Source organism: Amphiura filiformis, chromosome 5 (genome assembly GCF_039555335.1).
Source record: "Amphiura filiformis chromosome 5, Afil_fr2py, whole genome shotgun sequence".
NCBI classification, from domain to species: Eukaryota; Metazoa; Echinodermata; class Ophiuroidea; order Amphilepidida; family Amphiuridae; genus Amphiura; species Amphiura filiformis.
Window position 1 is genome coordinate 45,869,032 of NC_092632.1, and position 12,972 is coordinate 45,882,003.

The 12,972-nt window shown below is 35.2% G+C and overlaps 1 protein-coding gene across 4 annotated transcripts in view; it reads right to left on the bottom strand.

Moving 5' to 3' along the window:
* The window catches only part of LOC140153229 (uncharacterized), a 31,617-nt gene that overhangs the window by 2,935 nt on the left and 15,710 nt on the right, over positions 1-12,972 (bottom strand). For 3 of the 4 annotated variants that reach the window (XM_072175916.1, XM_072175918.1, XM_072175917.1), the window contains exons 2-5: positions 5,699-6,019; positions 4,530-4,655; positions 2,180-2,327; positions 578-724 (exon numbers count right to left, since the gene is read on the bottom strand). In XM_072175916.1, coding sequence (XP_072032017.1) covers positions 578-724; positions 2,180-2,327; positions 4,530-4,655; positions 5,699-5,995 — 718 coding nt within the window. In that variant the 5' untranslated portion in view covers positions 5,996-6,019. Of the gene's footprint in view, positions 1-577; positions 725-2,179; positions 2,328-4,529; positions 4,656-5,698; positions 6,020-8,518; positions 8,542-12,972 lie in introns of those variants that run through there. The other variant, XM_072175919.1, reaches the window with a different exon arrangement.

Here is a 12,972-nt window from a genome sequence, read left to right on the forward strand (position 1 = left end):
AGGAGACGATCCTGTATAAGCAGTGATTGGAGTGCCCATCTCTCTTTCATTGGCGATTGGGCCAGACTCCTCCATGTAATGTTGCTATAGGGGTTCGCTACACCTCCTCTACAGCGAGTTTTATTACCTTCCCAGCATTTAAGAATGCCGGTACCCATTTAAACACCTGGGTGGACTGTAATCGAGATAAAATGCCTTACTCAAGGGAAAAACACGATGGCGTCGCCGGGGCTCGAACCCACAACCTTCCGATTATGAGTCAGTGCCCGTTCCGCTAGGCCACCGTGCTCCCTTACATTTGAAATTATCTGTATACATTTGAAATTATCGGAAGCTTAACCATTGAGTTGCGTGTGGTACAAAAACGAATATAACGCAATCATATTGTGTCGAAAAATGCAACTACGCATCGCCAAAATTCCTATGGAAGGGTGACTGGAATAGCTTCATGTTTTGGATGAACTGATGAATACTACAATAATGTATCCAGTAAAAAGGAGTTCAGTCATCTTTTGCCTGTTCTGCATTGCATTGCATGATTGTACCCACTCGGAGTTTTGAACGTTAAGAACTTTACCTCCAGATTGTCCAGTTTTGTAACCTAAGTCTGACGTTAGCGACTGCGTTGTTGGCTCTGGGTCAGCTGTAAATTTGCTGAAATCATATTTGTTTTCTTTTTCATCTGATGATCTCCATCTGCCAATCGTGTGATACGCTACGTTACCTGAAAGATGGATAATTCAAATTATAATTTATAACACATAATAAAATTTACAATATCAGGGTATTTATTGGTATAGCAATAACATTTAAAATGAACACCCGACGTTTGGTTTCCATGAGGTGTCACGAACCTGCATCTCTTACATTGACGCATGGATTCTCCAAAACAAGAATGGACTTAATATAAATGTGCCCACATGTATATGGGTTTGCTAATAATTTGCTGTATACAAGTATACAGTTTTAAAAAGAACTTGAAATGAATTTCAACCATGCATAATGCTCGTCAAATTGAATAGACCGCGGTCAGAGATGGCTCATGCTGATCGATAACACACGCTGACCGCCACTCACGTCAGGTGAGTGGAACATGTGGAACGGTATGTAATTTCATACCAGGCAATCTGTTTGAATTTGCAACTTTTCAAATCGCATCAAATTCCATTCAATCCTTAATTTCTCGACCATTCCTATTTTGTTTTACACAAGTATGGTACCAAACTGCAGCTAACAAATTAAACAAAACTACCTCAAACGACGTTAATATCAATGCCAATGCTTTGTGGTCAAAGTTATAGTGGAAACCTTTTTATATGCTTATAATTTTTGTTCATGTCATAGTCTATTAATGATTTCAAAATACATTGGATTTTTATTCAATTTGAAATCATTAATAGACTAGGACATGAACACAAATTATAACTTTGCATGTTGATGACACAATTTTTATATATCTATTTATTCTTTTTTATTTTTATTTATACGGATTTGGAGAACTAGCTAAATGCTAGGATCATTCATAGTTGAATTAAAACAAACAAACATTGTGTGTCTTCAATGTGCAAAGTTATAATTTGTGTTCATGTCACATGCAGTCTATTAATGATTCCAAAATAAACTGAGCTCAAAAAGAAACTTATAATTTTTCACAAGGTCATATCTTGAAATCCTGTTCATCAAATTGAACCAAAATTACACACAGATTGACTTCAATACTCTACTCTTAACACATGTCAGTAACCAAGCAGTTATCCAACTGACACAACAGCAAAATTCACTGATATGGGACAGCTTCCTGGACCACATTCACAGCCCAGCCCTGTTTCATGAAAAAAGTGTATGAAAAGCAGAAAGCAGCATCGTTTTATCATCTGTGCCAGGATCTTGTGGGGCTGTGAAAGTGAAGGAAGTCCGGGAAGCTGTCCCATGACAGTGCATTTTGCTGTTGTGTCAGTTGGACAACTGCTTGGTTACTAACATGTGTTTTGAGTAGAGTATTAAGGTAATCCTGTGTGTAATTTTGGTTCATTTTGATTGACAGTATTTTAAGATATGACCTTGTGATTCACAAGTTGTAAAAAAGTATAAGTTTCTTTTTGAGCTCAGTTTACATTGCATTTGGATTTATATATATCCATAAGGAATTGGATAGAGTAACAGCTCTAACAAACCTTACCTTCTAAAGCACGTCCACGCGATGCTAGCATATAAAATTGGTTGTTTAAATTATGAAAAAATTTCTGGCCATCTATATGTTTGATTCGAGTGAAGTTGCAATTTATTATTCCATTCGAGTTGGATCCGGAAAGACGACTTACTCCGATCTGCAAGAAATATGTACAATTCAAAATAGGATTTATTTTTACAGCTTTACAGATATAGGCCTATAGGCTATATACATGGACAGGTTTGATATTATGCAATATGCATATTATCTAGGCATTTCCAACATTTCTAATACCGAAATAAATCAAAATTATAATTCCAACCCTATCCAATTAAGGCGCAAATTGTGCTGGTTCATTTAAATTATTTGAAGATTTTTTTGACAACTTGACACAAAAAATTACAATACAATGTTAAATCAACGGACGCACGAGCTTGTACATGTCGTAGTAAAGCTTATAAGTCATGAGTTCCATCGAGAATGGGGGTAAGTAAAGGGAAATGTATGCTTGTAGCATTTGAGAAAAGGAAACGGCAAAATCAAGTTATCGGTTTCTGACGAGGCATGTGGCAATTTCTAGTGACTCATAATAATCTAAGATTTGAATTAAAATACTATTGCTCTATATATCATGGCAGGTTGTTTTTACTTCATATTGAGATGTTGGTGTGTATGTACCAAACGATTTGAATAATGCTACAAAAGGAGTGTCCTTAACGTTACCAGTGCAATCATGTAGGCCTATGTAGGTGTTGTTTACAGGGCGTCCCATTAAATATTACATGGCGAAAAATTTTGAACGTAAGTCGAGAAATAGACATCTGAATCCAAAATTCTAAACATCTGCGTGTAGCCCATCTTATTCTGCATCGTATACGCCAATTTTACTGGAATCGATTCACTGATTGCGAAGAAATGAGCGATTACATAATGCACGCGTCAATTCATTTCATTCCAAGTTTGAAAGAAAGATCATTCAACACTAGTGGTTAACTGTCAATGGACTTCATATTTTGTTCTGCGAAATCCTTTTCGTTCTTTTTAAACAATCTGTTTTTTGCAAAAAATTTAATTAGGTTTTTTTCAAATTTGAAAACCTGCACGATATTGAAAATGAAAGCTTGCATAGATGATGCTCGGTACTTATCTTTTTTCGTTAATATTGATATAAATGTTGCATAAAGAATTATTGTATAAAGAGTTCCAGCTGGCTTAAAAAAATTCTCACACACATTTTTGTGTGTGAGAAATGTTTTTGGAATATTTCCACGAAATTGTAATTCAAAAGTTTAAATCTTTTAAAACTTCAACATTAATGTTGCATGGTATCAAAAATCATACGTAAAGCTGTAAGCGCGTGATCATTGTCATTCTGGGCTCAAACGTTCTTCGGAAAGTTAAACATTAATATAACATATTTGAACAACCTAAAGAATTAAAGTTCGAAAGCTTCCAATTGCAGAAATCAAAGTTTTCTCGGACAAACTGTTATTCATCTTCAGTGAAAGCATGAATAACATATCACCGTCGGATTGTAAATTATATAGATAATGTGGACTAATTTTAATGAGATTCACAAACTTTGGGTAGCGGTGAGCGAGTATGAAAAAGCCTCGCCTGTTGATCAAACTTGAAATGAACTGCATTGATTCGCGCATTATGTAATCGTTAATTTCTTCTTAATCAAATAATTTTGATTTGTTGAAATTCGCGATATAATACAAATTTTATGGCAAATTATTAAAAATGGATATTTTTGACGTTTAACAGTCCTCGATGTAAAATTTATAAATCTAATGATATTTACTTGTAAAGTATAATGTAGTTGGGAGGAAAAGCTGACGATCATTTGAAGATTTTGACTTTGCGTATTAAAGATATACATTTTTTTCCAAAAAGACATAAAAAATTTAGGTCTTTTGGGGAAACAACGTGTATCTTCAATACGAAAGGTCAAATAAATTTTTCGAATGATCGTCGGCTTTTCCTCCCAGCTACATTTATAAATTTTACATCGAGGACTGTTAAATAGGGAAAAAATAAAAAAATATCAAATTATAATAATTTGCCATAAAATATGTAGGCATAATATCGCCAATTTCAAATTTAAAGTCAAAAATATTTGACATCAGAAGGACATTCCTTGTATTCAGAATAGAAATTCGATATGTCCCACAAAAAATAATGTGCAAACGTTGTTATCTGATCCCTTAAGTGAGATTATAGATGGTTACATGAACGAGACTGAGAAAATGTATGTGAGTTTGAAGAAGTGCATTTAGCACCACTTAGAAGTGCTTCTTTCTGCACGGTCTTCAAGAAAAATATTCAAATATAGCTAAGCAAAAATTCAACTTACTAATTCTTTTGCTTCATTTATATGAGAGACTGTGTTATACGAATGTGACAGTGTTACTTGAGCTTTATTATTGTCCATATTTGTATTACCCATTGATGATATACATGCATAAACATCGGAACCAGCCTGTGGGAAAATAAGAGAATCAAAATATTACTTATATATACTGTCAGTATAAAAATATTGTCTTTAAAAATAAAGACAAAATTAACCATTTAAGCCAAAATAGTCGTGTATTTAAAAACAAAATCGGCTCAAACACTAGCAGGCTATGTTAGCACATCTATGACAATGACAAAGGTACCAAAATCTGAATTTTGATGATTTTTACGGCTGTCCGGATGCGCAAATCACTGAATGGGCCTTTAAGTAAAGAAATTACAGATTCGTGTAAAATTTCTTGTCTTTAAATACACGGCTTTCAGCTTAACCACTAACAAGACACTAACAATGGTAAAATTAATTTTGATGATTTTTACGATCCTCCCGATGATGATGAGCAAATCACTGAATGGGCCAAGAGCCCTTGAATGGGCCTTAAGTTGGTGGTTGGTGGTTGTGGGTTGCTGTTGTTTGTTTGATTAAGGGGCTATGTAATATTTATGAGCCCTGGGGATATTGGGGGGAGGCAATACATTTTTGGCCAGCCGAGGGGGGGGAATCGAGTTTTGGCATCTTTTAAATAAAACGCTCAAAAACGACTCAGGAAAACAGTACGGACACGTTTTGCAATTTTTCCTGCTCGACACGCTCGCCATATTATCTAGACCATTTAAGATCCAAAAAATATGGCATTTGCAAAGGAGGGGGAAAGATTTTTGGAAGGCCTGGAGGGGGCAAGCGATTTTTGCAGGCAGATAGGGGGAGGGGCAAGTATTTATGACACGCCGTCGGAAAATTTACCCCCCCTCATAATTATTGCACAGCCCCTAAACGGTCATTCCTCCGTGCGGAGATGGGACAGACCGGTCCTGATGGGACCAGGCTCAGGGAAATGCTCAAGCCAGGCTTAGAAAAGCATACGCATGCTGGCCAGAAAAGAAAGAAATAGTGTTGGATAATTTTCAGTTTGTGCTTTCAAGAATTAGACTGTATTTGTTTTTCATTTACGAAGTTTTATAATTAATTATGTACACTTTATGCCATATTGTTACCCAGTCCCCACTTACCATATTCTGATCATGTGAAAAGGCAATTGCGATATATTCCGAATCATCCATTGTGGCAGGTGCATAGACTTCAAAATTGACTGATTTCGTATCAAATGTTTGCTGCCAAGTGATAGTAAATTCACACGCATTTGCATCATATTGAAGACTATTTATATCGGGAAATCTGGCACAATCAGGGGGGTAACGAAAACACCCTTTAGTTCGATCACAATCTGAAATCCACTGTAAATCAGTCCTTACACACTGTATAATACTTAGAAGTACAGACAGTACTGTCACTGTTGAGGCTTCCATCTTGGTTCAGTTCCTATGTTGAATCTGTTTGAATAGTAAACAAGGAAAGAGGGAAAAATGGTTTAGAGTTCCTTAAACACAAAAAGAACGCATTCATGGCGTAGCAGTCGCTTGTCAGAAAGGGATCACGAAGAATTACGTGAAGAAAAACAAAATACCTTCGATTTGAATAACAATTAACGATACGTGTGATTTGGAGGTTAGTTATTTAGTCCGCCCTGTCATTTACCTTAGGGCAATAATAAGTCAGCCAATGACGTCGACTAGTTACAACTTTATTCTTTGTATTCATCATAAACCACCCAGCCATAGAATGACAAAAATTGAAAAAGATACAGTAGTCAACCACGATTTAACCTTTTGAAGGCTTAGGCAACCAAGCGAAATCGACAAAGCATTTTTTTTTCAAAAAGAAGAATAAAATATGCTTAAATTTATGTCAATTTAATTTAATTTGTTATGCCTTTAGCATTTAGAACATTCCGGAAGAAACGACATAATTAAAATGGTAATAATACTATAGTATCGATTTAGTTTCTCGTTATGTTTTACCGACGTATAATTTGCTATATTTGTAATATCTAATGAATGTAGCCGACATATTGTTACCGTCTCATAAAATGTTCATGCACGAATTGTTACAGGAAAATATATAGAGTTCATCAGATTGTCAAAGTACAATATCGCTACCTGCTACCACTGAGAATGAAAATTGAAAAATTACCGCATCGTATTATATATCTATACTTGGGATAATAAATGAGGTTTAGCGAGGCTTGCTTACTCTGCAAATTGGATGAAACAAATCGCATTTACATTATCATGGGAAGCTTATAACAGTCAAATCCCCATTTCCTGGGAAAACTACGTTGAGCCCAGAGCTCTATTTGATGCTAAATTTGGTTGCCGTGAAAGGTAAAGCGTACTACCACGTAGAGCTAAGATAAACGGTTACTGCTTGTTTTGTCATTCCGAATTAGGCTACAAAATGTCTGATTTGCAAGGCACGCTCATCTATCTATGTCTTTCCTCTGCTGATGTGAACTTAAAATATCTCCCTGCTGAATTCGATGTATAGCGTGGTATACTGAATGCTCAAGTAATGAGGTTGCTGAAATGCACATTTATATAATCTAATAACCACAATTTAAAGCTATTAAAATGAAGCACAAACTCGCATGGCAGCTCATAATAGTATACACACACACCACCAACAATTAAACCCATATGTATTGGGCCTCCACACACCCCCTCCCTTGCAAATCCCACCCTACACCTTCACACTCACCCCACACCCACACCCACTCCCCACCACCTACTCCACCATGATAACGAACAGTCTGCACTGTTAGTATATGACACATTGGTATACTATATATTATCGGCAATTATGGTGTCAATGCAGTTTTACCATTTCTTGGAGTACCAACTTGTACTATTTTGAGTATTTTCAGTATAGTAGCTATAGTATTCTTCAGTACGCTCTTTGTTTGATTTAGAAAGGAGAACAACAGTCGTATTAGGACATCACATAAAAAAGTTATAATGATGCACGTCGCTTTTTTAACAAACATTAAAAAATCTAATGGTTTCAGTTTTTTGGTCGGAACTTCTTGACAGTACTATAATAATAAACAAGAACGAGCTATCCAGAATATAAATAATACAGCCTGGTTGTACTTTTTGCGACAGTGATCATCGACACCTGCGTCAGTGTTATATCATTAATAATATTATTAATCATGTAAACATGGCCTGGTTAATACCAACTGTTTCGGGCGTTTTCCTCCACATTTTCGAACCAAACCTGATGCACAGGATCCTTCAACAATTCAGTATTACCATTTCCAACCGTTTAGTCATCATTAGGTATTGTAAAACATCACAATTTGTAAAAGACTTAACCACAATCAGTCCAGTCATAAGCTGACAAGGGTCATTCAACTCGTTGGTTTCCTTAAATCCAGCGTAATTCCAGAAGCCATGGCGTAATTCCAGAAGCTAATAGAGACCCCACAGAATCACATAATTTTCTTAGTTATGCAGATTGATTCATCCTCCCGGTATATCTTTTTCATTTGCCTCGTCGGCATGACAGGATGGACAGACTCATCAATGATGACTTGTATTGCATAGATGGTAATATATAGTCATCAATCATTACACGTATCTTCTCTACAAAATCGATTGAGTGTTAACTGTCTTGTCTTTGCCAAATGAAGTAGCGTCATCATATCTTTAAGGTGATGCAGTCACCATTCGGAATTCCCAAATGTATAGCTCAGAAACTTGCAGTTGTCGGTGTATTGTAAAATGGACCTCAATCTGATTTCCGAGGAACTGTGTCGAGTACCCTCATAATAAGACAAGGAAATAATGTGCCTCTTCCTTGAGCGTTGTTGAACTTTGTCCTCAGCATGAGGATACAATTTTCCCTACACATGCTGCTGAGCATAAAAAAGAAAGTAGAGAAGCCACATAATTTAACGATAAGTTTTGTTTTGCAGTTAAAATTTCACTCACGGAAGATGGCTGTATCAGATAGTCAGATCACATATACATCACAGGTTAATGCCTCACCATTACCCGACTAAAGAAAAGTAAAGTTTCGACCGACAGAGTCGTCCTGATCGGACACGCACGGCTCCCAAGAGTGCCTTTCTGACTGTTATGTCTGGTGTCTCCTACACGAATGATTCGTCGACAGAGTGGCTTACATACTACATAATGTGTGCTAAGGGGATATACTAAGTGTGCTTTATCGCGTTCATCAGCTATGATCAAAACAATACTACTTTCGCTGACCATTCGTTGTTCCATTGTTTTTTACAGTTTTACCTAACCGTCAAACAAAAGAGGTTAATTTAGCAAATAATTACGTTAAGCCAATTAGCTAATTAAATTATGGTGTCTTTGTTATATGTGAAAGGTCGTAGTGCTTTATTTAAACAACAACAATAGCATGGCACCTGTTACTTTAACGTACCAGCTTGCATGGAAAAACTTACGTTGAACAGCCATCCATTGAAGAGTCTTATCTGATTTTGAATTCAATTATATAGAGATGGCATATGATTATATAAATTTATAAAAGAGAATTACTCATATATTACTAGAATACCAGCGCGGAGAACGCATACATGTATCTGACAATTATCTGCTAAATTTGTTTAAACAAACAAACTATTTTTTCACATTTCAGTTCATATTATTAATCCAGCATGAGCTTCATGTTTAAAATCATATAGTTTTGTTTTGCAGACAAATATATCAAAAGAAATGACGACCCTTTTTCTTACTGCACAAATTGTGAGGAACACTCTGGGAAAGTCTGTTAGTGTTGTTTCTTGCATTTGTAAACAACTTCTGTTTCGTATAAAAATCTTACGTGAGTTCTACATTTCAAAATCATTAAGTGCAAGTTATATTTAAACCTTATTGTAATGGAAGCGAATGCATCAGTTCAATGTACGAACCAGGGCCGAAGGGGCCATACCATGCATACGGTCCAAATTTACAACATCACTTTTATATATACATACGGCGCATTGTCACATGGAAATACTACGTACACAAATGTACTATTTTTAGATGAGCCGTAGCAAAAGATGTAGTTTGAGTCACAAAAATTAATAAAACGAAAACGTACAATGTATTTCATATGTCAAGCATGTCGAAATTGCATCCATGTGAATGTTTGTTATAAAGGCTTGAATTAAAGGTACACCGCGATGATAACATTACTGTTAATGTTAGCAATTACTGGTCAGCAAGGTTGTAGTGTTTTACTTGAATTATATCATTGCAATAAATAACTGCAATAGTTTTTAAACATGACAATTTGACATTTGCAGATTTTTTTAACTGTTTTTTATACAACGTGCAAATAGCACGAATAGTCTAATATGCAGGACCGTGAATGTAAACGTTCCATGTACCACTAAAAACATTTGCAAAAAACACTAAATAAAAAGAATAAAATTGATTTTCCTCCATAAATGATTTATTTTGCCTGATCACATGAAATGTCAATTATACAAGTACAGTCAGTATATTAAAGCACATTATATGAACAGGTGAGTTGCTTAATTGTAGTTACATAGAAATATTGCAAAAAGATCATTTTGAAATTTAGGTAGCTTAAAACGTAGTGTGTTTATTATGTAACATTTGCAAAAAGTGGTCAAAAGTGTTCTCTATCCCGCAAACCAGTGAAAAATAGATGGTGTTTTTTTTAGAATGACTTCAAGTGGAGGATAAGAGCTGATAAGTCAATAAAATTGTTACGATATTAGGTGTATTTCGTATAGAACAGACTCCAACATTGACTATGTTTGTGATCTGTTTCATGTTCGGTTTCACGTACATAGTATGTTTTACTCTTTACAAAAATCTGATTTCCGATTAGTTTTGTAGATTTTCTGATTCGATGAAGCACTGACAGTGCCTTGAAATTGCTTTAATATTGCAAGTATGGCTTTATCTCACGTACAGCATTAACTGGCTTATTTATAGAGAAATATGATTCTTTCGCAGCAAATTACATAGCGGTATTCACGTAACTATTTGCCCATGTTAAATCGGTAAAACTCTCAAGTGTTTCGTCGGAAATGTCAGACCTTTATTTCTTTATATAGCTTTTTGATTGATGCGGGAATATGTCAACTTAGAAAGGCAATCTGTACAGAGCGACTGTGGATTTCATCGCGGAAATTGGAGATATCTCCGCAAACTTATCTCCAGAACAGATTAGGTTTTTTGCTGCTTAAATGTGACACACTTGTCCTCATTAAATTCTAAGTAACGTGCTAACTCGTATTAATGTTAATTTTCAGTTCACCAGTTCGTGAATATTTGTCGTGGAAACCGGTTTTAGATTAGAGTAAATTTGCTTTTAGTTCGATGGAAATGAATCTGGTGAGAATAATGTGACGACAGATGAGCTTGTGAAAGCTGTGCCATGTATGATATACGGGAGAAAACCCTAACACGTAGAGATACATGTATGACAAATTATAATTATTACTAATTACCCAGAAATTAATGTATGCACAATGAATTTTATCAGAGCATTATAAGCCATTCAATATAATTTATATAAATATTTAATATGATAATACACGTCTCTATCAAAATTATTGCATTATTTTAAAAACATGGATGCCGTGAATGTGCCTGAATAGCATAGTAATGGTCTAAAAATATGGGAGCATCTCGGGAACCAGGCTTGCTTTTATTCTTTTAAAAGTATTATCACGTAAATATCTAGTATAGTTAAGAATAAAACATAAACTGAAAAACGTAGGATAACTTGAAGCACCATGGTTCTATATCCGCGAGGATAAGAGGTATAATTACATAGGGAGGCCTAGATGAGGATGTTTTGAAACCTGGACAGCTGTATAAGCTTGTATATACCAGTAATCACAGACATAAATATCTACTGTCTGAATGTAATGGCATATAAAATCATGCTGTCAAAATGTGGCTCTATATAATATGAAATGCATACAAATAATATTGAACTAGCATGATGGATCATATCAAGTCGTCTAATATGGAATATATGGTGATATCGATGCTGATTATATATATGTGACCGTCCACGGCGAATGAGCCGTAAATTCCTCCCCCGGTCAATTTTGTTTTATTTCGTGTTTAAAAAATAAACATCATAAACTTAAAAATGGTATATCATTTGACTTCAAACGATATCCAGAAGCGGAGTTATGGTTAGTTAAACTTTGCTCCTTCAACAAAATTATAGCTTTTTTCGTTTCTATGTGTGTCTCTTTTTCCACATTGCTGGCAATAAATATCAAACAGTCATAATTGGCGGTCATTTCAAATCATCCCCAAGTCAACGAGGTTTAAGAAGGTTCTCTCATTGTTAATTGTTGGTTATGCATACCTATACAAATAACCCACCACTTGAAAAGGATTTAGCAAAAGCAAGCAAAGACCAGAGTTATTAAAAGTTCTATAGCCATCTAAGGTAGAAGCTTATTATCCACTTCAATAATAGGATTATTGATTGGTGTTGTGACTATCAAAATAAGACAGATGTCGCCGCCAGCTTTAGTGACCGATGAATACGACCTTCGTACACATTTTACACCATAACTCAGAATACAATTTAGGGAATTTACGGCTCGTTTGTGCTGCCGGGTCACATATGTTAAGTCCTCCTTTTACCATTTATCATGTTTATAAAGCAATAGCTAAGTAAATATTAGCCTCTACATATTCTACAGCAATTTTACCTGTCAGATAATGTGTGATTTACTTTCGGGGGATACTAGTACTGTGACTCGTCAAAATTAATTTCAAACCTAAAACAATCAGAATATTCTCAAGGTCATTGTTACCTTAACCACATAATGAAACCATTACATCCTTATTCAATCCATTCATCCATATCACACAACGTACTCTCTTACATATGAGGGTTACACTAAGTAAATTCAATTTGCCAATGGAAGCTGATTCAGCTACATTTCAATATTTCAATTCTTACCCTTTTTTAAAACCAGGTATATTGAGGTCGTTCATGAATAATTCAACCTGTGACACATATAGTGGCGGGTAACAATAATATTGAGGCATACAACGGCTACATTCATATTTTGACCGACATAAATGCATAAAATACCTGTGTAAGTTACATTTTACTTTGGGTCCTCTCAAAGTGTGTATGTTCAGACACAAGCCATATTAAGCGAATGAAATCAAATACGTACATCTTCTCTTAATGGTGTACGATAACAAAACACATGAACAGAGGATGATACGTTGGATGAAACAAAATTATGCACAGGTCCCGGGCACAGCTATCATAGCATGGAAAGTAATGGGTTGAAACCAGTTTTTGAATTTCATAAAAGTAGTGAAGTGATTGTGTTGATTTTATTCTGACATTGATCAAATTATGCAGACTAAAAGTGTTTACTTTGCGGAAAGTGCACACAAAAATCCCA